This window comes from Anomalospiza imberbis, chromosome 2, assembly GCF_031753505.1.
Source record: "Anomalospiza imberbis isolate Cuckoo-Finch-1a 21T00152 chromosome 2, ASM3175350v1, whole genome shotgun sequence".
NCBI classification, from domain to species: domain Eukaryota; kingdom Metazoa; phylum Chordata; class Aves; order Passeriformes; family Viduidae; genus Anomalospiza; species Anomalospiza imberbis.
In genome coordinates, this window is record NC_089682.1 from 49456279 (window position 1) to 49483038 (window position 26760).

Sequence of the window (26760 nt, forward strand, 5' to 3'; positions counted from 1 at the left end):
GACTCACAATACATTAATCCCTTAATGACTACTATCAACAGAAGTTTTCACATGCTTTGGAAAATTAGAGCCTCACTTTTTTAAGCTGTTTCCCCATTAATAAGTATATTTGAATATCCAGCATGAAAAGTGGAAACTGCTGGAGATTTATAGAAGCCATCTCTTTCTTGAACAATTTTGCTTTTAAATCAAGAGCATAGATGGGATCAATTATTAGCTCTGAGCTTTTCTAGTAGGTTGGTAGAGATCATGAGTGATAAAACATTTGAGACACAAGTCCTCTAGGCCAGGCTTATGAGATCAACATATGCTCATAAACAACCATCAAACATCATTACTATAAATTTCCAGCACTACAGGTTTTGTATAAAGCCATCTTCTTTAATAGCGACATTTTTCACCATCTAATCTTTCAACCCTTGCCCTTTTGTTATGTTTATCAGAACCAAGACCAAGCACACCTCTGACAAAATACACTAAAATTCCCCCAAATGGGCTTTTCTTCTTAGAAGAACCTTATTCTCAAAGGGCCTTGTATAGAACATTTCACAGAAGTTGTATTTGTGTTACAATATGCTTTAATTCTCTGCATTTGGAAGCTGAGCTGAAAATTACAGTAACTGATTTTCAGCCACCAATGTGAGTAGATCTCATTTTAACCACATGCTTAAGACCTATTTTAACAATATTATTTAAAAAGCCCAATGAACAACTTTCTTCCTTCCTTCCAGAACACTGAAGTAGCAGCAGTATTATGAAGAGGTGAACACCCAGATGGAGTGTGAAATAGATGAATTACTGACCTTTATCCAAAACACAGTTGCATTTCTACTAGAAGAAATTGTGCATGACACAGGCAGGGCCTCTCCAATCTGTTTTGTGACTTCTCCACTAGGAGTAAGCTGCAAATCCAGATCTGGGATAGAAAGAACATTTGTTAAAAGTTAATCTCAGAAAGCCTGGCCCAGTTCAGAGGCTTATCAAGCAAAGAAAATGTCACTAATTGCACTCATTAAATTCAAGATTTCATTTCTTCAATAAAATTCAAGTCAATTTTACAAGGAAGGGAGATGAGAGAATTATTCTAAAACAGGCATTGCAGAACATTCATATTTTTGCTGTAATTATAGGCTAAAAAGAAAAGCAAAACCTCACTAATCACTAGACAAATGGATACAATTTTTTCACCTTGTTCTGCTGAAAGAATGACACTGTAGGCACAAGAAACTGAAGAAGTACTTTACATAACAGTATGTGCATCTCAGAAAGAGAAGCACAGAATGCTGTGAGGGTAGCTTGCTATGGGCCAGGTAGAAATGCATCTTCAGGGGATGACTAGTGCAGGTGGGGACAGGTTACCCTAAATGGTAATTCTGGAGAAAAAGGCAGGTCAAGGGCTACCTTTCTTTTGTGTGATAAAACTAGAAGATTTTTACCCTCAGAATCTGAAGGAGATGAAGAAGGTCAAAGAGGGTGTATGAGACATATGATACGTACTGAAGGGGTGAGAAGTCTAAATTACAGGTTTGGAGAACTGCATATGAAGTCCTTTATTTTTTCTCATTTGTAACTTAAAATGCCACTTTTGTACCTCAAAAAAAAGTCCAAGCTCTGCCTGACATATTTAAGCTCAAGGGAATTTGCAGTCAGCGACAGCTGTGTTTAACACAAGGCAGGGTGAGAGCCAGTAACAGAAACATCAGGAAACACTGCTCTGGATTTTTCTTAGTTTAAGGATTTGGTGGGCTGGTCATTTTAAAAAAAAATTAATCCTACAGTGGAAGAAAAGCAGAGCTTGCCAATATTTATTTTGCCTCCCCGCTGACAGTGCCTTGCTTGTAAGCCAAGCTGCCTGATTGAATGACTATCACAGATGTGCACATACACAAACACATGCAGTCAAAAGCACACATTACTTCATCTCAAATATAGTACTTGCTGGAAAAGCGCTGCAAAGTCTCCTTTTGGCTTTTAAGCAGAGCTTAAAAAAAGCTTGAGACAAAAATCACAGTAGAGGAAAGTGAGTTTTTCTTAACAAAACAGTGAACTTTACTAGTGGCTTCATTCAGTGGTTACTCTGGGAACAAACACCATTGTAATTAAAGGTAGGACTTGAGGAAATAGCTAGGGTTCAGCCTGTACTATGGGTCTGCAGCATGATTATCTGTGTTACAAGCCCAGTGTCTTTTCTGAGAGGTCAGAACTGTACTTTCATCTGTGAATGAGTGCCCTGCTGGCCCCTTTGTGTGGTGTAACTGGGACTACAATCCCTCCCACACAGGAAAATGTACAGTGTATGAGGTGAGCTACATGACTCAGAGCAGTATTTGTATGACTTATAAGGCAAGACAGAATTCAGCTACTGTTTAACATAGGAACCCCTCTAGGAGTTCTACATGAGCAACTTGATTTAGCTTAATTTTCTGCCAGTTTATCTGTAAGGTTCACAAAGAAATGTGATGCAGTTACCTTTACCTCTCTACTTAGTAAAGAATCTCTCTTTGGTACAGAAGTATGAGGAGAAAACATTTCTTGCATATAGAAGACTACCAAAATTAAATTTTTGTCTCCATTAAAATAAAAATTTCTTCTGTGAGAATTTTCTGTACATTTCTCGTTTGGCTTTGAAATGTTCTTCAGAAACAAGCTCCTCATCAGGCACCATTTTTCAATATATGCTAACTCTTAATGTGGTCTCATTTGAAGTCTTGCATTGATTTCAGTGCTGTCTTTGCATACCAAGTAGGGCAGGAAGAGACAAATAGTGCATTCTGCATGTATCGCCGTATCATGTGAGGGAGGTATGGAATTAAAGTGGGCAAGACTGGAGCACATATTTCAGTTTGGAAGCTGTGGCACATCTAGGACAGACTCTCAGCATTTAAAGAAGGCCTCTGATGGAATACTGTGCTGCAATTGGGAAAACTATGCAGGCACTTGTTTGCTGTCTGAACTCCATAAATAAACTAGCAGTCAACTGGAAACTTCTCCTACTATCTTGAGAATAGATTTTTCCATGCAACATTCAAAAGGTGATTTCACCTGTATTTTCAAGGCTTTACTGAAAGACAAGACAAGTCAAGACAAGGCTATAAAAATATCTATAGAGAAATACAAATGCCATACTCCTAAGACCTTTAATTTACTGGATGGTTTGCAGAATGCATTTTAGCAGAAAGGAAAACATCACAAAGAGGAAGTTCCACAGACCTACTTACTCCACACTAGGTTTTATGTGCAGAAACAATTACAGAATCATAGAATGTTTGGGCTAGGAGAGACCTAAAGGATCCTCTGCTTCCAACTCCTCTGCCGTGGGCAGGAAAACCAACACTGGGCCAAGCTGCTCCAACCCCCACAGCAACAGATAATGAAAGGGCACTGTGGCTTGAAAGAACTGCTTCTTTATTAGCTCAGGGAAGATATACCTGTCCTCTACTGCTGGGTGCTTTCCTTGCCTCACTCAGGGTGTGCTTCTACAGCTCTGTAAGTGGCTGTAAACAGCTTTTGCCCTGGTCCTCTGCCTGCCAGTTTTGCTCATCTGACCCTGGGCAAATTCACTGAAGGTACAGAGCTGGCAGACAATTTACAACCTTGTGTGAAAAACCCCAAACCCACAACATCAATCCTGTTCTGTTGCTGCCTCTGTAGAGGGAAAAATCATGCCAACCACGAGCACTCAGTTCTGCTGGACTTTAAACTGGGACCTTGGATGCACAGATCCTGCTCTGAAGGGCAAGAGCTCAGGTTATACAGTCTGTCCTTTATGGATAAGGCAGGGAATCTTTCATCCCCCCTCAATTTCCTTTATAAATGATTTCCCTAAGCATTACAGGTAACTCTGGTGCTTTAATGTCAATTTTCAGCATTCCGTGAGTCTCATAATTTACAATTAACTTGAAAAAGGGAGCTTGGTATTCTCTACCAAAAAAAAAAAAAATTGAGGATTATGGTATGATATTTTATTTCATACCAGCAAAATACTGAAGTACCTTAAAGACGAGGCATGGTCTGGACATTCAGGAATTACAGAACTATTCCAGGTCACTGCGCCTCATAAAAAAAAAAAAAAAAAAAAAAAAAAAAAAAAAAAAAAAAAAAAAAAAGCTTTATTGCAGATAGAGGTGTTTTGGAAAAACAAAACAAGAAAAAATGAACCCTGAGTAAAGTGAAGTAGTAGGGTGATCAGTGCAGCTCTGAGTTCTGAGTTCTGAGTAGCTGCATTAGCTGCTAGCACTGGGAAGACTCATGTCTAGAAATTACATGTTTCTCTGGCATAGTAAAGCTCTTTGTGTGTGCAGACAAAATAGAAGAGACAGGAAAACTGGCTTGTTAAAAGCAACTTGGAGCTGAGGAAGACATTTTTAGAGTAATTATTTATGAAAGTAAAAGTAGACATGCAATCCACTTGGAGAGAAATTAAAGGGTTGGTTATACCAGAGCAAAGCTACCTTTGCTATCCTGCAGTGAACAGGCAGCAGCACAGAGCCCTTTTCAGGTTTTACCTGCTCAACTCTTGGCAAACAGAACAGGTAAGCAGGGTAACAACAGATGATATTATTAAAGCCAAAATATTCTTTAAATATAATAGTGTAATTAATCATGTGTAGTTAATTAATCATTAATCACCAATATATTATGCATGTATTGTACCTCTTCCAAGAAAAAAAAATTCAAAACCAAGTATAGAAACATGAAGTTTGTTTTAATGTAAAGTATAACTACAGTGGAAGCCTTTAAACTTCTTTATCCTTCAGATTCCTCTGAACCTGTCAACTGTTGATGATACTGTGAAGACTACAGACAACCAATGTTTTTAGGAGAAAACATCTACCCCGGCTTGAGTTTTATTTAACAGCCTGTGATAGTATAGCAGAGTTTGAAAGAGTTCCTGCTCTTATCTTCTGCATAAAGAGATTAAAAGCAACTATTGCTTCAACGGTTCAACCAGTTCAATGGCTGGTTTTGAAGTGTTGCTGATAGTGTGACTAAACAGTATCCAGCTAAAGAAAATTTACTGAGCTCTGTAGCTCTCACGATCCTTGGAAAAGCAGCAACTTTTCCTACGTGAGCATAACGGCTTCCTAAGCTTCTTTTCAAGGCTCCTTACATGTTAACCTCATTGAGGGAATGGGAGCTTGACTATGAAGAATGAGCTTCAGTTATATTCCTGTGGATTAGCTTCCATGTTTGTGTACATTCTAAGGCACAGCTGAAAGAGAGTAATTTGCCCTATATATGTTCACATGAGCAAAAGATAAAATAACAAAATTCTCACCCTATGTGACAGTGTAGTAGAACCATATACTATCCAAAGCTACATGAAGTAAAACTATCTAGCCAATGAATTGAGAAAGTCAAGATTTTCAAACAGAAATACATTAGAATAAATAGGAATGGCTGGACATGCCTTCAAACCAACGCTTCATCTGTAGGTAACTGCACTAAGCTGCATACACAAAGCAGAGAAACCATCCCAGGAAGTCCAAAATCAGTTTGTGTCCTACCTAGGAGTGCAAAATGCAATGACTTACAGTGCACAGTGATGGTGGTTGAGTCCATCATGCTTTTGTCGGTCAGAGAGCACTTGTATTCTCCTGTTGCATTTCGTCTCACATCTGTCATTATGTAAGTATCTGAGCTTCTCATACCTTCTGTTTCTCCCTGCAGGTGGAAAACAAGACATTTACTGTACCTGGGCCTGCTATACCTACTAATTTTTGTTGAGGATTTTTTTTTAATTATAAGGATGGTGAAATACTCCGAAACACGTATAGACACGGCATCATTGAAATGTAATTACCTATTAGTTAAACTAACATTTACTTCCTGCATTATAACATTATTTTAAAAAAACAACTACAATCAAGAGCGTACTCTTTTAATTGAATGACTAACTCATTTTAAAAGGGTGTTACAATACAAAATTTGAAACATTTAGCAGAAAAAGCCAGTCTACTAACACATACTGCAGAAATCAAAAAAACAAAACAGTGTTTCTAAATCTGATTCTGATATATTCAGTTTAGGACAAATCATGAACTGAATTGTACTGCATTGCACATTTTTGAACAGCACAAGCACACTGGTGTTTTGAATTAGCCAGCAAATGTTGCTTTATGGCTGTCCAGTTCCCCAGTTTCTCCCTGATTGCTGACTTAGATAGCTTTGAAACCAGCATAAAATGATACCTTAATTCCTATCTCTGAATCCAGAAAGAGATTTATAATACCTGTGAGCCTTTCAAAGAGATCACCCACTGCAGCTCTCCTTGAGAGAAAGGACCAGTACCAGGCAGCAGGGAGCCCGAAGATAAGACAAACTTGGGTGTTTAACTCACTCACTGTGCTAGTGGAGCAAGGAGAGATACCAGACACTTTTTCACTGGCATTTAGTGAATTTCTAGGATGACTCACTGAATCTAAATGGCTGTTCTGAGATAAGGACTTCAGCTCCTAGCTCCCTTACTCTCTCCAGCAATTCAAACATGCCAGGAGTCCAGAGTAGATGATGATGATTATGTTCAGAGGGTGACATGCTGGTTTTGAAATATCTGAAATGATACCACTTCTTTTGGCTTCTTGCAAGAACAGCTCTGCTCTGAGCTGCAGCAGGAACAAATAAGGCATATAAAACAGGACTGGGAAGCAGGACATGGGAACAGGGACCAGGAGTCTTAGAATATAAAGCCACATCTGTCTGTGGATTTCACCAGTGCTAAGAAGATTAATGGTAACAAAGCCTTTATTTTTCTCAGTCTGTGTCTTAAGCATTTTACAGATTTGTTCTTCTGTGCTGTCACACACATTATTTTTTCTGTTGTTATGCCACAAACAATTAAAAGAAAAAAAGAAATTGCACAAAGATTAATCTGTGAAAGTCCAAAAAATAGCTGAATTAATTTGCTGTACTTTCACTGCTGGATCTGTGTTATGATAACAGATGAAATGGTTTACTTCAAGATGCTAAACTGCTGTAATCAAAATTGTTTATTAAAATACCTGATGATTAAATAAAGCCTTTTAATTTTTAGTAGGTCTAAACTCCTGAAAAATTTGGGTGGACTGGGGGGAAGGAGAGATTTTTTCAAAAATATTTTGCCAACTGAGATGAGGTGTTCTCAGAGCATGATATAATGGTCAATGTCTATCTTCAGTGTTTGTTGCATCTAATTCCTTTCTTCATTTGTCACAAAACCATGTAGACACTGACATGTAACAATGTCTGCAGGAAGGAATGATACAGAATATTTCACTAGGCAGCGACAGCAAGGTAGGACTTACTGGAACGTAAAACAGGAACTCTTGTGGAGGAGGGTTGCCATTTCCTGAGCACTTCAGAGTGATGTTATCGCCCTCTTTAATGGTACTACTTTGTGGCAGCACTTGAATAGTCACCTTCTCTGTTGGGTCTGTGAAAATAATGTACATATTTAATAGCTTCAGTGTAACTGCACAGCAACACTATACATATGATATTCATTGCCCAAGAAAATGCAATTTTATTATCCTGCAGCTGAAAATATTTGCATGTGTAGATCTTTTTATAAAAGAACTTAAAGTTAATCACACTTTCTATATACTTGCCAATTAAGTGCAAAGAACTCGTGCAACATAAAATTAATTCTTCTTCTCCAAAATACCTGTAACTGAAACAGCAATGATTACAACTATGCCATGTGCTTTAAGGCAAAAGAAATCCTGATTAGTATGAACCATTTCATGGTGTGATTTCATTATGAGGGATTAACTTGTCCTCTGTGAAATTCCCTATTTGGAGGACTGCAGCAATCAGAAAAAAAAACTGAAGCTCTCAATGCCATGCATTAGTACTAGATAACAGCCTTCTGGCATTAAAAAGAAATAAATATGAACTAAGCAGCTATGCTCAGCCTATTCTATATGCTGATCAGTACAGGCTTTCAGAAAGACAAGTTTGGTGAACATAATAGAGCCCTTAACACAGTCAAAAGAACAGTAAATGTAACATACTTCTGTCATGTTTACTGAAGTTGAACTATAACTTACATTTTACTTTCATAATCTTTTTTAAAGCAGAGTATTCTTCAGCAGATGCTATTCTTTCTAAGTAGAGGCCTAAATATAATTTTAAAAAACAAAGTAAAATGAACTAAATTAAAATAATATGGGCAGATAACTCTCACTATTTTAATGTCAAAGGATAAATGAAATTCCATCAAAGATGTCAGTCTTGCATTAAGATACAGCACAGTGCACCTTATTAGACACTAAAAAAGTCTCCACAGCAGAGAAAGCCCTGGCTGACAGGTGATTTTGTGTGTTTAGTGAAGCGTGTGCTCTACAGCCCTCCCAACCCTTTAGGCATTCCTCATGTCTGTGTCCTGTGGTGGGATTTCTCAGTGCCAGGAACTGCACTGAGAGCCCTGACACAGCCCAGCCCCTCACCCTCCCCAGGACAGGACAGGGGCTGGATTCCAGCCTGCCACAGCCTCCCTCCTTCAGAGCCTTGGCTCCCTTCCCATGGAACCACCACACATGGCCAAACAAGCTTCTACCTCAGTACCTTCAGAGCAGAAGTACAACTTTGTCTGCTTGGAAAAAGGAAGTCCAGCATAACTGCTGGTGTGGAATACAACAGATGCAAAGAGATAGCTGGCCAGGAATGCCATGCATGACCTTCTTGGTAGCTGCTGGGCCAAAAAAACTCAGTTTCAGGGGCTACTGCAACACATCTTTCCTTCTGTCAAGTTTATGTTAAGGTAAAATTATCATAAAGAATGTCTAGATAATCCTGGAATTGCTTAGGCTTTGTCTTGAGACTGAAATGGGAGGAATTAATAAAGAGAAAGACTTTAGAACATGTTTTTCACTGCAGATATAAGCAGAAGGGCATTAAAAATGGACACAATTAAACAAAAGTTACATTCTTGCAAACCACCAGTCTTTTCTCTAGAAATATCCTACCCTTCTATCTACTGTAATCAACCAGAAGCAAATTTTAATTTAATTTGCTAAGCTAGAGAAAAACCCCAAACATACAGAAGTAAAGTCTACTTTAACTGCTGTCTAAGATGAAGAGGTCATTCTTCTGAGGAAGATGCAGCCTGAGAACAGGCAGATGGTGTCCAGTGCCATGCAGAATGGAGATTGGTATGAATAATATACTCCCCTGCTTTCACTAAGAAACAGGAGCAGCCTGGTGAAGGCACATCAGTGGCACACATGCCTGACTTGGCTTATCTCACCTGGTGACTTTGCAAATCTAAGATTCTGCTTTCTACAACAGCAAAATTCCAAGTGCTAGCACCAAAGGCAGCCTTTTAGTAAATGAATGCTGCTATCCCAGAGCTACCCCAGCCACTGTGCCATTTCCAGGAAAACACCAATGCTGGAAGCAGCTTGAGTGTGAAGTATCCTTGACTCTAATCTGTTATGTAAAGCAGTTTATCCATAACAACACAGACGCCTGATAACAGGACATGACTGGGAACCCTGCCTGACAAACATTATCTTTTTACACTGATTAATGCTGAGCAGAACCCTACATAACTGGAGCCTAGATAATTAAATATCTGAGATACTATATAAGTGTCCAGCTCCAAGAGTTCTCTCCTAGTACTCCTTGCTTTCAGTAGCTTCCTTTTGCAGCTGCAAAAGCAAGCACATAACTGCTGCTAGCTGAGCTAAATTATTCTAATCCAAGTAACATCCAACACAACAAGAGCTAATTCACTCTTCTTCTCAAACTAGGTTACAGTGGCTGGCTCCTTCCAGGATGTGAGCTAGCTATTAAACACTTGAGTACTAAAGACTGCACTAACTCAACTCAAAAGATAAAATAAACAAACAAATATTTCTTAGATCCTGACTGAATAGATATATCTTTAAAAAAATCTTCTGAAGGTATAATTTTAATCATGCTCTCCCCATTTCTTTAGGAGAAATAGATAAGTTGCAAGGAATGAGTAGCAGGTCTTTATGATTTTGTTCTATTGCTTTAGAGACACAAAATATCATACCTTTGATTGTCAATCTAAAATTAAAAAAGGCTGAAAGACTTCCATTTCTTAAGAGTTGTAGTCTGCCATTTTTTAATCTGCATTATATTTGACTCATTTAAAAAAACCACAATTACTGAGAAACTAATTAGGAACACTGAAATAAACTAAAAAAGCAAAATCAAATCTGATGGGTCATTATCACAGCAGTCATGAATGCATCTCTTGAAGCTTGGACATCCATTAATGAAGAATTTCACAAATTCATTTGGAGATGCAGAGTAGAGTAAGGAACTGAAGTTACAGCAGAGTAAGGAACTGAAGTTACAGCAGACGAAAATAGTCAGAAAGAAAACTGGGTAACTCCACACTCTAAATCCAGAGTTCATACCTGAGGCCTCTTCAGTACTGAAGAATGTGCCTGCCTCCCAGTACATGCTAATTAGCAACACACTGCTGGAATTATTTAAATTGTGTGTTACTAGACCAGGACTAGAAGAGCTAGTTTATCAAACATTAAATCTTTATACAGAGGGAACACTACACATGGCCAGTGACCATCCCAGGGCCATGCAGACTTCTTTTCCCTTCATATTGGCTAGTTCTTACATGCAAGTGCATGTAGTACACACAGCACAGAAATCAGGAACAGCCTTACCCTCAACAGGTGAAATGGCCCTAATGCATGAAAGCAGAGGAGAAATGAGGACAGCACAGCATCTCCTGGCAAGTAATAGCAACAAATGCTTTATTTCCTGGGAACATCTGCCATGCACAGCAGGAGTTATTAATGGTCATGGGGCTCCACAAATGACAGAAAAAACCATGATGAAATTTGGTACCCAGGTTTTTAAAGCAAAACCAAAAAAAAAAAAAAAAAAAAAAAAAGAAATGCCTCTAGCTTTAAAGTGATGGGATAGGTGTCTACAGGCTGGAAACGCCTATGGTATTCCCATGGATAACAGCTGTCCCAGAGGTTTTCCTCTCCTTTAGTTCTGCTGGTTGTCACTCTGGAGCAAGAGCTGATAAAAAGACAACTCTGACTTCAGATGAAACCAAAGATCAGCTGCTCCAAGCAGCTTGGTTTTATTTGATCACAGTCAAAACTGGTCCCCTACCCTGTGGCTCATCAAACTCTATCTGTAGAGGAAAAGCAACAATTGTCTAGGCAGAACACACATGGTGCTTCCAGCCCATGGCTTTTGTTTTCAAGGCAGTGGTGCACTCACACTACTTGGAGAAATTGAATGCCTTATTTTCTTTGTTTGCAGCTGGATTACACAGTTGTCATACAACACATTGTTAAGGCACAGATGCTGGACTGTATACTTAGACCCTATCATTCCCAAAACAGGGACTCATCTTTTATAAGATGAAGTGGTATTAGAAGTGTGCAGAGAGGTAACACTCGACTGGACATATTGTCTGTCTCCTGTTCCTCTACATCCTGCTGTGACCTGCTGCCTTCTACAGTCCTTCAGAAGTGCCATTTTACATGACTTTGAAGTGTCTCTTCCCCTGGTCTCTAGGTGCTGCCACCTTCTCTGATCTTTCCTTGCCAACAGCCTGTTTTATTTATTCAAAGGAACATTATGATTTCTACAGCTGTCAGTAACACAGTAAGGAAGCTGCTTTAGAATTCAGTCCAGTTAGAAGCAATTGTTTGCACAAATTCTTTACTTAAAAGTCTACCAATATTCAAATGATACATTTTAAATGTAAAACACAGCATCTTACAGCTGCAAGGTTTCACCAGCTTTGTGAAAGGTAGACAGCCAGCATTAACTGCTTGGTGCTGACTCTGAAAAGATGAAAAATATTTGAGTTTACTAAAAACTGTATGTGTATTTACTGCATATTTTAGGGGGCACAGAATCACTTTTATCAACCACTATAATTTCTCTTAAAATTCTCAGAAGCCTATTTCCCTGTAGTTTTTTATGGCTATCACTTTTCTCTTGTCAATGAAATCTTGATATTCAGTATCCACTGCTAGGAAAAATGAATTCTCAGGTAAATCTGAAGATAATAAAAATCACCTTGGCAAGGTACTCAGACCTTCTTGATGCAAATCAGTTTTGAAGAAACCATTTCAATAGCCAAGCACTCACTAACTTTGTAAACTGTTTCTGATTTTGCTTTCCCCTGCCCTGGAGGTAGACTTTGTACAGCAAAAGATGCTTTTTGATAACTTACAGTGAACATCGAAGACAACTGGTTCAGACTGCATTGTTTTCTGGCCAGATGGTCCATAATAAGTCACAATGCAAGAGAACTTGGCATTTACATCTTCCTTTGTTGGCATGTACTGAAGAGATGACATCAGGGTGAAGAGTCCGGTTGTTCTGTCCACAACCTTTTGCAAATTTATGACCACAACTGAAAAGGAAATAAAGTTTCAGTATCACACAGACAGAATTTGAAACCTTTTTCCTGTATGTGGTTGCCTGTTCTGCATTTGAGACCAGGCTGCAAACATACACGAAACATTACCCAAGAAATTTTACACTTTTTCTTTAGTATTTATCACTGAAGTATACCAGGAACATTTTACCTACAACAACTTCTAACCTACCTAATATTTTAAATCAAATACAAGCAAAAAGCTAGTTGCAAACTGGTGAGGTTTTTAATACAAATCAGCCCAATTTGTAAGACAGAAAGAAAGCCTCAAAAATGATGGCAAAAAAATTAGGATAAAACTTATTTTTAAGTATCCTCTAATTTATAAGGAAGAAAAAATATGGTAGCCTTATTGATCTGTCAAAATTGAAAAGAAGGAAAAAAAATAGTTATTCTTACATATCCTGGAAAATAAATAGTTGTATAAGATGATGATCTGTGTGTTCCAAAACACAATATTGGACAGGTAAGAAACTGAGACAGTTAGTATCTGGTAAGAAGTTGGAAATTAGATACAGGTTTCTATTAGTTACATAAGCTCAAAAATAGCTTTGTGATAGCATTAATAAAGGCAATTCTCCTCCCCATGATGTGCATTTAAAACTGGAACTAAAAGAGAAAGATTATGTGGTGTAGCTTGGATACTCTGAAAGGCCTGAACATCTCCTTCCAGCTGTATCTTTCCATATGAGCAGTTTTTCTCAAAGGAAGAATACATTAGAATAAGGCAGAGCAACCCTTATAAACTCTTCATGCATACACCCATATGTGGATCCAGGGACACCAGAACATACCATCATCCAGAGGCTGTAGCACTCTCCCGTTTTTGTACCACGTGACATTGCCCTCGGGATAACTGTCCCTTGAAACGCACTCCCCAAGCTGCAAAACAGGCAGGAATTAGCCACTTGCTTTCTCCACTAGGCTCTGACAGAATTCTGCTTTTACTTACGCCATTTTGGGTCAAAAGTTCTAGGAAGTTCAAATGCTTAACCTCAACTGCTTTTCTTAAATAAGGCATATCAAATCAGTGAGGTACAATTTGGAAGAGGGTGGTGGGTCTAAGATCAGGGTGGCCCTTGTTTGCAGATCAGGCAGGAGTAAATAGAGGAGTGGCAAGGCCACTACAGATCTGTGCTCAGCCTGGCTATAGACTCAAAGGCAAGTGTTCATTCACCCCTCGGAGCCATCACCTCTGTCTGGACTGTAAAGGGACTTCAGGCAGCTGTTGGGAACATAACTGTGAGGGAGAATGCTGCTCTTACCATTTGTAGCTTCTCTGTTTCTAAGAGGTTTGCTTGATGTAAGATTTCTGGTTGAGAGGGTTGTTCTAAAACATAAATAAGATAAAAGTACTGGTGAAGGGAGCACAAACAGCTGTTTGAAAAACATAAAAATACTAAAAATATGTGGACTTTTGAAATAAGACAGAATAATCTAGCCTGATACAGTCTTACCTACATTTTCCCATTAAAAGAATAAATGGTGAGGTATTTCTATTTCAGTATTAGCAAAAAAAAACAAGAACAAATTCTCACTTCAAATGTGTCACACCTTCCATAATGAATTCCATGTACTTGGACAATACATCTTTTAGCCAGACAGACTAGTTCACCACCCAGGAAAAGAGAACCTGATCTGATCTATTGATTTATAGGATACACATGCTGGAGAAGGAGCCAGTAGGACAGAAACTGTAGCAACAAAAAAGCAGCTTTCCTGCAGATATTACTCTAGCTGAGCTGTCAACATTATAAAGGAACAAGTTCAACCTAATCATTCTTCTAATGTTTATTTTTCCTAACTGGGATTATGACATTTAAGAAATTCAGATGATAGAGAAAAGTGTAATTATTTTAACTGATTCTGTATTAGTTATGACTCTCTTAAAAAAAATAAACTTTTTTTCCAGCGCCAGTTAGTCTTCTTACTTACTTTTATTATGGTAGATGGATCTCTTAGCTCACCAAAGTGGAGGATCTATCAGTGTTTCCATCATAAAATACTACTTTCTAGGGACTATATACCTTGTCTGTTAAAACAGTTTGGCTTGAAGCCCAGAATGCAAATTTTTCTCTCCAAAAGAGACAATTTTCCCCACAATTTTAAAAGAAGAGGAGAAGAGTGAAGGGAAAAAAATAAATCAATGTCTATACAGTCAAGGAAAGGCTCTACACCCTATTTGTACTGCTTAAACAAGCATACTTTTACAGACTGAAACATTCTTAACCATGACAGCTTAACAGAACCCTTTCCCCCAATCAAGCTTCCTATGAAATACCACATGTATGTCGGTAATCCCAGCCCTAAGTGAACTTCACCACTGTCTTGCCAACACACTGCTGAAGTGACTGATGTGCAGATGCAGAGCTCCTTTTGTCACAGAGGTAGCAAGCCTGCATGTTTTCCCAATAATCCATTTCATCTGTGTGCGTGTTTATGTGCAAATGCACAAATACTCTTCACTTGAATGACCACCCCAGGATGGAACAAAATCAGGTCAAAAGGGAAATGAAAGTGAATAAAAGAAGCTATTCATCTGACATTTTTCAAATAACTTTGCTTGAGGTTAAAAAAAAAATAAATAAACAAAGGACACAAAGCTATACACTAAGATTGTCATATTTTCTTCAAAGCACTAATAAAGATATTTTTTTAGGAAATATACACATTCTTATTTTTCTTTTGTTAGCTTTAAAGGAAAAAGGTGGATCTTTTCCATATAAGAACCTATCAAGGACAAAATATTTTCATGTCAATTCAAGAAAACATGGTTTTACAAAACCATTAACAGACCTTCTGGGTGAGATTTTTGGGTCCCATAAAAAGGGGTTGTTGCCTGCCTGTTCCAGTCAGCAGCTGATCAAGCCATGACACCTTCCTCCACCTCAGCTTTGCTTCTTTTTGTCTCTCATCTCCCCTTGGACAGGATAGAGAAGACCCTGCTTTTGGTGTGTTGGATGCCCCTGCCCTGCAGTGATCCTTTGAGGGGAAGGGAAGCCCCCTTGCTCTGCAGCTGCTGTGTAGGGCTCTCCCCACTTTGAATGCCCTGTGACTGAGCAGGTATTCCAGTTGAGACACTGCCACCTGGTCTCTGCGAGCAGCCTCCGAGAGGAAGCACCTGCTGCCAGATCCCCACAACCGCTGCACGTGCACCAAGGTAATTCATTGTAAAACATTCACTTGGCATTTACCAGCTCAGCGTCTGAAGTGAGGAAAAAAAATTAAACTTTACAGCAAACTCCACTTTGGTGGGTTTGCAACTTCAGCACACTGCTTATCTCTCAGTTTAAGAGCTTGCCAGAGTACTTTACAACTCTATATAGGCCTCACAATAGAGGAAAAAAGAGTTCACTGCCTACAAAAACCAAGTGCCAGTGCAGCAGGACAGCAGCTCCCATCTGCTGGGCTTCCCTGCTTTGGAAACTGGCCGTTTAATTCCACAAAAAAGTTGCTGATGGGATCCAACTGGAAAGCTGGTAGTGCTTGTTTGAGTAGTCAGTGAGAGGGACTAGCAGGTGGTACCTGCACAATGAGCCATTTCAGCTCCTTAGTCCTGAGATAACCAGGTAACGCAGCTGAGGACGGAACATGCTCCAGCAAAATCCAGCATGAGTCATGGCTTCTGGGATGCAGCTGCGTTTCAGGTGCATGAGATTCTAGTTTATGAGGATCACACTGCAGCAGCCTCACTCTGTACCTGTGGCTCCATGAGTTAGAAACTCCCCTCATTAAATAAATGAAGCTTGTCAGCTACTCTTAATTCTTCTGCAATTAAAGCAAGCAAGCAAGCAACTAAAAATGAGAACTTACAAACCAGACTCAAGAAAATTAAATGCAAAGAAAAGTTAAGAGAGCCGTAAATAAAGTTGTGAGCGCAAAATGAAAAAAAACACAAAGATAATTTTCCTTGCAGCGCTAAGTTGGCCATATTGCATGCATGGCATCCTCCCCTCTTATCTTCCTTAGTAAATAGAAGCTTTCTCTATTAGAATTAATGCGCAGCATAAACCAGACAAGCTGTGCTCCATGGCTGAGTTAGCATTGTGTTAATGCTTAGTAGAGTACACAGTAATTCAAGCAGTTAGTGTTTCATTTTACCATATACCACTGCCTCATGTACATAGTTACTACTGTGCAATAAGTAAACATGATAATTCTTTATCATTTCCTTTGAAGCACTGTGTTTGCTATGCATGCTCTAAGCACACTCCTCCCTGTTGTCATTAATTCAATTGTTCTTGCAGTCAAATTGAAAGTGAAATGAGGGAATTACTATTGGCTCCTAATCTAGCTTTAAACTCATTCATGTGACTGACAGCTCAGATATCATTGAGGACTCCCTGACATCTTCTACCTGAGAGAAGTAAAAGGCTGCCCTTCCAAAACATGAATTTGTGTTTTTCAAACATAGTGTGATCTCTTTGAAACTTCCCATACCCTCAGTAACCATGTTCCCACAACAGACTTACTCTGACTGTATAAATCTGTGCCTGAAGAGCAACAAAGGCCAAAAGCCATATAAAAACATGAAGCTAAGGAAGATAAGACACTGCAGTCACAGCCCTGTGTCCCTAAAAAGCCACAATGGATGCCCCCCCAGGCTGACTCAGGGTTTGATGGATTACACTCCTGCTCTGAATCAGTACCAGGAGGGGACCAGGCTTGTCCCTGATCCTGTGTGAGCTCTGAGCTGGGCTGTGCCTCACAGGCCTGGGGTTTGCACTGCAGACTAGCCTTGCCATCGAGCTGTAGTGATAGCAAACACTAATGGACCTTGCTGTGTTCTAGGAGAGAATGACAGACAGGTACTCCTCCTTCTTACCATTCAGCAGGGGACAAAACAAGCATTTAAGGCTGGTGGATCATTTTCCAGCCGCTTGCTCTCTCCCTCACAGTTTGTGCTGTTGCACAGTAGAGGCTCAGAGCCACTTTAAACCTCCCTCCTGAAATAATCCTACAGACCGCACACGCTTAATGCTTCCCTCCTGCAGAAAAATTTGCTCAGAGAACAAATGGAAAATAATCAATGCTAATTTTACATTTTTCATTTCCAAGGCCAAATGACATCACATAAGTGAGTCATTATAAAAGCCTAAAATTCTCTTTGAACCAGCACTTATCATGAATAAACTGCAAGTTCAGGCAGTCCTGTTACATAAATGCCACCAGTAGATTACATTTTTGAAAGCTGCAGAAATTTTCTAGTCTTAGTAATTTACTGAGCCAAACTTACTTTCTTGGCTTTAATCCTGCCTTAAACAAAAGTTTCTGTAATTTATGATTCAGATGCTGATGAATGTTAATGGTAGTAACAGCTAGATTTACTTACTGAAAACTTTGACTATCGTCGGCTCTTCGGAAACATCATCTTCTGTAACTAGCATACATACAAATCTCTTTTCATCACTGATTCTTGCATTCTTGATGGATAATGTATAGTTTTCTGAGAGACTCAACCTGTCTTTGTAGTCTGGTACATCATCATACTGTACATTTTTTTTTGTTGATGATCTGAAGGCAATAAATACTGGAGATCCATTTGGCATTTCCTATAATAAAAGGATAAACACCTCTATTTTGCATAAACACTCATTTAAAAGTACCTGAACATTTGCAATTTGTACAAACCTATAATTAAAAAAAATCTGCAAACTATCAGATGGCTTTTTTTCCTGATTTCTGCTGTAAATAGAAGAAATTCAGTGTAATAAGAGCTAGTTTAAGATTGCCACAGTACACACTGAGAGTATCATCAGTAGAAATTATTTCAATCCTTTGGCTCAATCTCAGCATAGCAAAGGGCTTTCTCTGATAAAAGCTGGTGGTTTCGGCAGCAGTTGCCACTGTCTGTATGAAAAGGTATTTGAAAATGAAGCATGTGTGAACTAGTCTCAACAGCTTCAATTTCCTTTTTTTCATTATTGTTTTACATATTCCCATTGTTTATTTGGGATTTTTAGACTTCATTTCAAATGCAGGATTTAATCAGGCAAAACTTTCTATTTTATTCTAAATTAGTTCTTTTTTGCCTTTGTCTTTAAAGGACCCAAGAGCTTGTAGATGGGAATATACATACAATCAAATATTGTTAATCTGCAAAGTATTGGTTTCTAGACATTCTCCTTATGCAGTTGTCATCCTAAGAAGGAATACAAAGTTGACAGCCTTGCACAAATCCCTCATATTAAAAAAAATATATCTTTTTTATGAGAGACAAAGTTACAGGTGCAGTTCTACAGGATTAGATTCCTTCCTCCTTACACAAGCACATGCTCAGAACAGGGACAGACACTGTCTGCCTTTACTTAAAGAGAGGTGAAACACTGATTCTATCTTTATGTTCAGTATTATGCCAGGTGCTGGAGAAGGTTTTGATTCTCTTTTATTCCTTATATCTTGCAGCACTGATGTTAGTAGTGTTCTCGGCACAACACCTCAGCTGGACTGCAGAGCCCACAAAGGCATGACGATGCTGTGATGAGTGGTGTCAGAGCTGGGCAGGGAGCAGGAGGCCTCAGCTGGTTGTGAAGTTTAAATTCCCTTACAGTCTTTCTCCCTCTTCTACTTTTAAGTCTGGGATTTGTCTAATGTTTGTCAAACAAAAAACACTGTCTTGACTTGATAGTCTTGACAAGAAGCTGGCTGTCAAGTGCAAAAGAGCTCCTAACTCCTGTAGCCAGCCCAGCTGCAAGTACATACAGGTAGACATTGAAGTGAGCAACAACTGCCATGGTGCGAGTCTCCAAGTGCCTCCAGGTTCCCACCAAGAACAAATTGCTCCTCACAAGGCAGTAGAGAAGAAAACAGAGTTCATCCTTCTTCCAATGAAATGTTCACTTGACTAATAACCTAATCCAACCCTCTCTGTTGCCATGCTGTGAGCTGTCCTGGGAGAAAAGGTATCACTTTCCCTTGGTTGTGTGGGCTGTCAAAAATTTCATACGATAGCAACTTAGAGAGGCTTCTTTGTATGTTAGGTTTCGTGTTCCTTTCCATTTAGAAGAAGCTGCAACATCTCCACTTGCTGCTTGTCCAACACAGACAATCCAAATGCAATGTAAAGAGATAATGCATTTAGTTTTTTTAGAAAATCCTTGCATCTTCAGAGAGATGGACTTGTGTCTTCCCAAGAAAAGTCAGTAGGCTGAAAAAGATACTGCAAAATGTAGGCACTCCATCTTCTGAATGCTCATGAAACAGTTTTACTGTCCCTTTTTGGGGAAACATTCTTCCCAACTTCTGACTTCATTTCCTGAAAAGCGTTTGCAGGAAAAGAACTATTGAGTGGATGTGGGCTGCAAAAGCTGCAAACCTGAAGATCAAAAGGAAGGAGCTAAGGGAGAATAGGACTGCTCCCACCACTGGCAGATCATTCATCTGTAAAAATAGGCTGGTGGATGCCATTTGCAAAAAGAGAGAGAGAACTACATAATTTTAAATCCACTAGAAATTATCTATTATTGCAGGTACATTTGGTTGGAGAAGAGAAAATTTAGATGAACTTCACAGAGGCAGGAAAACCATTTATCTCAATACAGTCTGATAAGCAGAAGGGGTGTGGTATCCCAGCATTTTTATCCAGATATGCTTCCAGGTTTCCTTTACTTTGATATGCTGATCCTCCTTGTGACCTGGGATAGCAATCATATACAGGAGAAGCTCATCCTGTCGTGTTCCCACTGCAGGCTGACCAGCACACCTAGAGGGCACCCATGTTTTTACCCCTGTTCCCTGCCAGAAATGGCAGAGTGAAACCACCAGCAGTGCTCCCAAGGTCAGCTCTGCTCTTTTCTCTGCAATGCATTGAGCAAAACAAAGCCTGAAAGAGATCCCAGTGACTGTCAGATCAACCAAAGTCAGGGACAGTGCTTTTTCCCAGGGATGAAGCATGCTCTGCTTCAGGCAGCCGACTTCAAAATGTTCCAATGTACCCTGATGGCTCTGTCAAGTGAGCAAGACACAACGGGATAACATGCCAGATCTCTAATACAGGTTGGTAGAGAACTCTGGAATAATTATTTCTCTTGAACAATGAGATTAACTCCTCAGACCTCTAATTTGTACTTGGCAGAAATTATACAGCTTGGAATCTTGCAGTCTTACAAACACAGGAATAAATGGCTTCATATATGAGGCAGAAATCCTATTGTTTGGAAACTTAAAATCTCTCTCACGCACACACAAAAAATACACATCATCTAATAACAGCTCTAATAAATATAAAGATAATATATACTTACATATTTCCATTTTCCAAACATAAGACCATCTGGTACTTCTAGAGGACAAGGCATAGAAATAGTGTCTCCATATATTGCATTTACTGTGTACAATCCCAGAGCTAGAGGAGAAACAGAGAAAACAATTTTAAGTGTTTTCTTGAATTCCCATATGCTAGCTAATATTTGGTTCACACCTATTTTAACAGCATCTCCTTTGCAAATGGTTATTTTCCGGCATGTTGGATTTACCCTCAAACCTATAACAAAACAGAATTCCTGTCACTAAATTTGTTAAGTGAATGTTATGATCTTTTTAGACCATGTTTCCTGCCAGAGTCAATGGGAGTCAAGTGGACTTCCAAACAGAACTGTACATGACCTGCTCAATCAGATGAATATCTACACTACAATCAGGACTGTCACAAACTTAAAATGTACAAAGGGAAAATCCCTAAACCTTTATTTTCTTCATCTGAAAAAACAGCCTGGAGAGGTTGCATTGCAACACAATATTGTGAGGAAGCCAGTAAAGAAATTATACTCTGACTGCTTGTCGTGGTTTGACATGGAAGTGATTTTTTTTTTTTTTTCAGGAAGTTGGGTCAAACCAATCAGTGGTCAAGTTTGGATATTGGCACCTGAAGTGACCACTGAAGATAGGGATACGCCTCTGAGAACACAGGGGGTTAAAAGCAAGAACTCCCAAGAGCTCGCTCTCTTTGGTTCCGGTCGGGGTGCTGTGCAGATCTCCCCTGCCCAGCCATGGGGCTGGGTGGGGGAAGGGGAGCCATGAGGCCTGGTCGAGGTGAGCTGAGGGGTAGAGGGACTGGAACCGAGCCAGCTCCTGTGGACGGAAGGGTGGAGAGAAGAGGAGATGCCTTTGTCATTCCCACCCCCAGAGGGAAGAGATAGAGAGTCCGGACGGCACCTGTAACTTTGCCGGCGCGGAGGAGAAGGAGAAGGGGGGGGGGGGGGGCGCCCAGCCTTGGCCTTGGGAATCGGCTGCTGGGCAGAGATATCAGCCGTCCAGGGAGTCTGAGCTTTTAACCCTTTCCTGAGAAATGAAGGCTTTGTAAAATATTACTCCTCCTTGATTTGAAGTAGAAGAGAGACAGTCTGGGATCCGAGATGATGGAAGAAGAAATTCTCGAGTTGGAAGGAGATGATGGAGTGGCTTGTGGCTGGACTTCTCTTGTTAGCCATAGACTGAACCAAATTTTCCTAACAGAAGCTGCAATTAGGGTGGTGCGTTGGTGTGCCAGGAGACCTGTTTCAGTGATTACCAGCAGAGGAGTAGAGAGAAGGTGTGGAGAAGCCCTCTATCTTCAAGGAAGAAGAAGAGGAGAAGAAGACCTCTGTTCTTGAACCCTCAGCCCCAGGGGAAAATGGGGGGGACTGTAGTCCCAAAATGAGAAACTGAACTGTTGTCTCTTTTGGTCCATGGCAAAGCATCCTTAAAAGAGCCCTGTGAGCAGTCTGTCCATGCACGGCGGTGAGAGCACTGTGACATGGAAAGGAGAGTGTCACCATGGCAGATTTTCTCCGGGCGGTTGCCATGTGTGACATGGAAACACAAGGGTGGCAATTGTGTTTCCTGGGGAGTCTGTGGCACAGGAGAGACTCCTGTCTCCCTTGAAAGATTGAGTATTTGAATATTTGAAGGGTAGCAGCTTGATCAAGGTCCTGGGTGGTGTCTCACTGTTAAGTTTGTTTAGAAATTAGGTGGGAGGAGGAGGGGTGTTTTAGAAAGTCTTCATCCAGGATTTAGTGTTTGTAGTTTTTCTAGTAGTAGTAGTTTAATAAAGTTCTTTCCTTTGTTACTAAGATGGGCCTGCTCTGCTCTGTTCCTGATCACATCTCACAGCAATTATTTAGAAAAGTATATTTTCATGGGGGCACTGGCATTGCGCCAGTGTCAAACCATGACACTGCTGCATAACATTTAAAACATAGGAAATGATGACAGAAAATGGAATGGTGATTTTAAAATATGTTCCCTAAAACCTGGGGAAAAAAAAAAACCAAGAAAAACTAGTCTGCACATTTAGATTTTGGAAAAATGAAGTGAAATGCTTCAATGAATTATTTAAGAACAGCTTTCTCGGAAACCTCAGCACAATGTTATTGTGCTAATGCAAATGAATTTACAGAATAAAACAGACCCACTTATTTTCATTGTCCAAAACATGTGAATTGCACAAAACCAACATACCATAAAGTGATGAGTGCTGAAATGCAAGGAAGCTTAAAGGGGAAGATGCTACAACTTGGTGCATTTGCTACAATGCAACTTTGCTCTTCCTTTCCTCAGCTGCCTCGTTTGCTGCTCCTTGCGCTGGAGAGAGATTTTGCCTCTAGTGCTTGCCCAGAGAGCGTGCTGCCTGCCTGCTCTCAGCCACACATCTGCAACTTCTGTCACATTCTTTGCCCAGAGATTCAGGATCTCCCCCTTTGCTGTCTCTCCATTTGCAACTATAGCTTAAGGGTTTGCTGCTAAAGGAACTGTATTTAAGAGAGTGAAATAAGATGCTGGGGGTGTATCCAGGTGTTTCTGAGGAGACTCATCCATTCCTTATAGAAACATTATTTTTTCAGGAGATTCAGCCCTTCCTTTCTATAGCTAGAAAAAGAAACATGCACCCCAAAAGACATGAGCCACAGAGCCCTTTGCTTTTCCAAAGTCCTAAGGCCTCTGCCTGGAGGACCTGACAATTCTATAGAGTGCATAGCTGCACTCAATAGGGAGATTTTTCCAAGGGATTTTTGTTTGAAAGAAAATCATGCCTTTTCAAAGAGCCAAACATTGAATTCCTTGCCTGCAATTTAAACTAGAAAGATCCTAGAGGATTTTTCTTGGGAGAAGACTTCAGAGCTCACTGTTAACATCAGCTTGTATTTATCACTGTATCAGAGTGACAAATGAGGCTGTGGGGCTTGTGCTGTATGATATTACACAAAGAAACAGTATTGCAAAATCTTTCCTTAGAGAAGCTACAACCTGGATGGCACCACATGGTTAAGGCAGAAAAACAGGCTGGAGCTTAGTGTACTAAAGGAACACAGGAGATAACAGGCACCACTACCCTCATTTATCATAAACTTTCTTCCCTTCACACTTTTGATTCTGTTACTTAATTAGTCACAAACATGCTTTAGATGCATTATTCACACTGTAAGGACTGGATGCTCTAATTTTCTATATGGTTCATGGAGACCAGTTGCTGCCTAAATGACAATAGCAGTCATTCCACTAGGTGGTGCTAAGTAAGAGCAATCTTTTAAACTTAAAATAAAATTTTTAAAGACATCAGATAACTTCAATTTCATGGAAACAGAAGCAATGTTTTATAATATCAAGCTATAAATGGAAGTAAAATTCAAAGCTGGAAGAAACTGTTCCCTTGGCCCTCTCTTGCACTCATCTTCATTCTGATCACCAGGAGGGGGGCAATCCTAATTTTCTTTTTTTTTTTACTAGAACTAGAAAAAGCTGTCCTTTTTGTCCTTTTTTTGTTCTCTCCCTTGGGAACAAAATTACAAAAGACTTGCAAATATATATTCAATTAGTAAATGGGTTAGTACCTGTTTGAATTCCAGCTAAGTGTCATTTAGTAATTTGAAATCTGTAATGGTATTTGGCATCACATGGAAAACCAAAAACTGCTCCTCGAATAGGAGATACTCTTTGGTATTAGGGGAAATATTCCCTGTCGTTAGAGGAAAACAAAATGATCCCCTAGGATCTGAAATGCTGCTCTCTTCTAGACATCCATTTAGCCCCTGCAGAACTGCTAAGGTAGCAAGTATACACTACTGAAGACTCGACAAACAGCCTCATGAGGGTGAAGGAATATGTTTCTGGACAAACTCTACAACATTCAGAGTAGGTAATTAATGAATGGCCTGATAAAGGGAAAGACTGACCTCTGATTTTAGAACTCTTTCAGCTGAAAGGCATTTCTTAAAATGGACAAATTCATGACTTTCCATAAATTCTGCCTATACTAAAATCTAACAGTTTTCTATGAGCTTGTTAACATAGAACCAGTCCTTTACTTTGAAACAGTCCTTGCAAGAATACAAAAAGTCCTCCTGCAAAATATTCTTGTCCCATTTCTGTAGCAACAGATCTAGCACATTGAAGGAGTTTAAATTAATTTAATAACTTCAAACTTTCACCACAGTAACTGCAGTAATCTCCACAAAATGACCTTACCAACCTACACATTTAAGAAAAAAACAAAAAAACACTTCAACAGAATTAGAAATTCTTCTTTCTATTGCTATTAGACATGTTTGTAAAATGGTGGGATGAAGAAGAGAAGAAAATCATTGCTTGATGATATAACAGTGCTTACCATCAACCATCATATTATCACGCCTCTTTACATAATTTCCAGCTCATTCTAAGAAGACGAAAATGAAAGCAGGATCTACAAACACATAACAAATTGCCCATGCCCTAACACAGTGCAGGGTCAATGTCAGGGCCCTCATTTCTCATTAACTCTGCAGGAGGGAGCAAAGGTGACCGCAGGGAATAACACTACGTCACCGGACATCATGTCCTGCCTTGCTCTATTTCTGGTGCACCTTTCTGTAGCTAATTAAGAGCTCAGCCAGCTTCCCTACGTGATTTTCAGGTGTTGTCTTCTAAAACTGAGCTAGTGCTGTGAATAGCACCACTAATTCAAAGGCAGGATTTTGTTTCACGTACACCGAGAGCAGCTCTGCCTGCTAGGTCTGAACTACACCTGTATCACTTTCCTTCCATTTCTTTACATCCAAAAGAGGCTTGAGAAGGCTGAGATTTATTTCATTTCCCTCTCTTTGATCCAGTGCTGAAGAAACTCTGAGCCAGATGAAACCTTTCCACATGGAATAGAACATAGGAAGAAAGCAGAAGCTTCATGAGGTTTGATGGCTCAGAGAAAGATCCCAGCAGGACACTGGTAAATTGAGATGACATAGCTATTGATGCTTTTAACTGGAGTACTTTCCATGTCCCTATGACAGTGCTAACTTGCATCCTTCTTTGTCCTGCTCTCTGCCTGTGTTTCACAAGGCAAGAACAAAACAGTACCCACAACTTCAAGGGACAAACCAAAAAATCTTGAACAGAAGCTTAAATGCAGAGAAGGTGCAGTTAGTTTAGATCCTCACCAAAAGTTTGAGGCAGGTCATACTTTAGATCAATTATTATTTTTAAATCAACAGGATCATATGGGAGGAATGCATAGAAGGTGAGTTAAAAGAAAAAAAGAGATTAGGAAGCTGATGTTTCTTCAAGGAAATAACAAAAGCAGCCATGTTTTCCACCTCTACCTCCCGTTTGCAATACTGAAACAACTTCTTGCCACAAACACACTTTCTAAGTCCTTAGGAGTAGTATTTTTGGGACAAATGTAAAACAGAAGAAGAGCTGTTCAAACACCCTCTAGATGCAAGCTCCATGTGAGAATACAGGCCTGCATGTGAGAGCTGACTAGCACAGCTACTGCCCAGGACCCCTCTGCACAGCAGGGCTTCCTTCCAGAGCAGTGGAAGTCTGGGGAGCTGAACCTCCCTCTGTACCTTGGCATCCACTGATTTAAATGGTGTTTCACATCTACAAAGGTGTCCTGTATTTTCTTTTGCACTTAATTTTTTACTGCTGATGCTTCTGTCCTGGTAGGTTCAGCAGTGCTGCTTTTTATTACACTTTCTGGACTCAAGGAGCAAAGTCTCATTACTAGAGAACAGCAGGACACGTTGGCTGCTATGGTTCTTTGCAGCAATCAGCAGCATGAAGCAGGGGAGGTCAATTAGCAGCTTCTGCAATGGCAGTGTCCAAACTCAAGAGTTATTATGTCTATTTAGCACCTATCTCAGAAACTGTAGCTAACTATTTTGGAAACTCTACATTAGGATTAAGACTCCAAATCTTTACTCCAGGCATTAGCCCTCACATCTTTTCTCCAGGTAGCCCAGACTAGCTTGTACTAAATATAATCTGTGAGGTTATAAAGCTTTGCCTCATGAAATAAATATTTTATTAAGTTGTTTGCTATTTTTCTTTCTGCCCTGCACTTCCTAAAGGGATTTCAGCTATATAGGCATACCTACTGGGCACCGTCTTAGGTACCAGCATAAATAGCTGCTACTGACCTAAAT

At 39.7% G+C, this 26760-nt stretch overlaps 1 protein-coding gene across 3 annotated transcripts in view; it reads right to left on the minus strand.

Annotated features, from left to right (window-relative positions):
• ALCAM (activated leukocyte cell adhesion molecule) overlaps positions 1-26760 on the minus strand; it is a 115551-nt gene that overhangs the window by 13775 nt on the left and 75016 nt on the right. For all 3 annotated transcript variants that reach the window (XM_068180858.1, XM_068180857.1, XM_068180859.1), the window contains exons 2-9: positions 20626-20726; positions 17715-17934; positions 13648-13712; positions 13177-13264; positions 12176-12358; positions 7284-7411; positions 5535-5664; positions 804-916 (exon numbers count right to left, since the gene is read on the minus strand). In XM_068180858.1, coding sequence (XP_068036959.1) covers positions 804-916; positions 5535-5664; positions 7284-7411; positions 12176-12358; positions 13177-13264; positions 13648-13712; positions 17715-17934; positions 20626-20726 — 1028 coding nt within the window. The remainder of the gene's footprint in view (positions 1-803; positions 917-5534; positions 5665-7283; positions 7412-12175; positions 12359-13176; positions 13265-13647; positions 13713-17714; positions 17935-20625; positions 20727-26760) is intronic.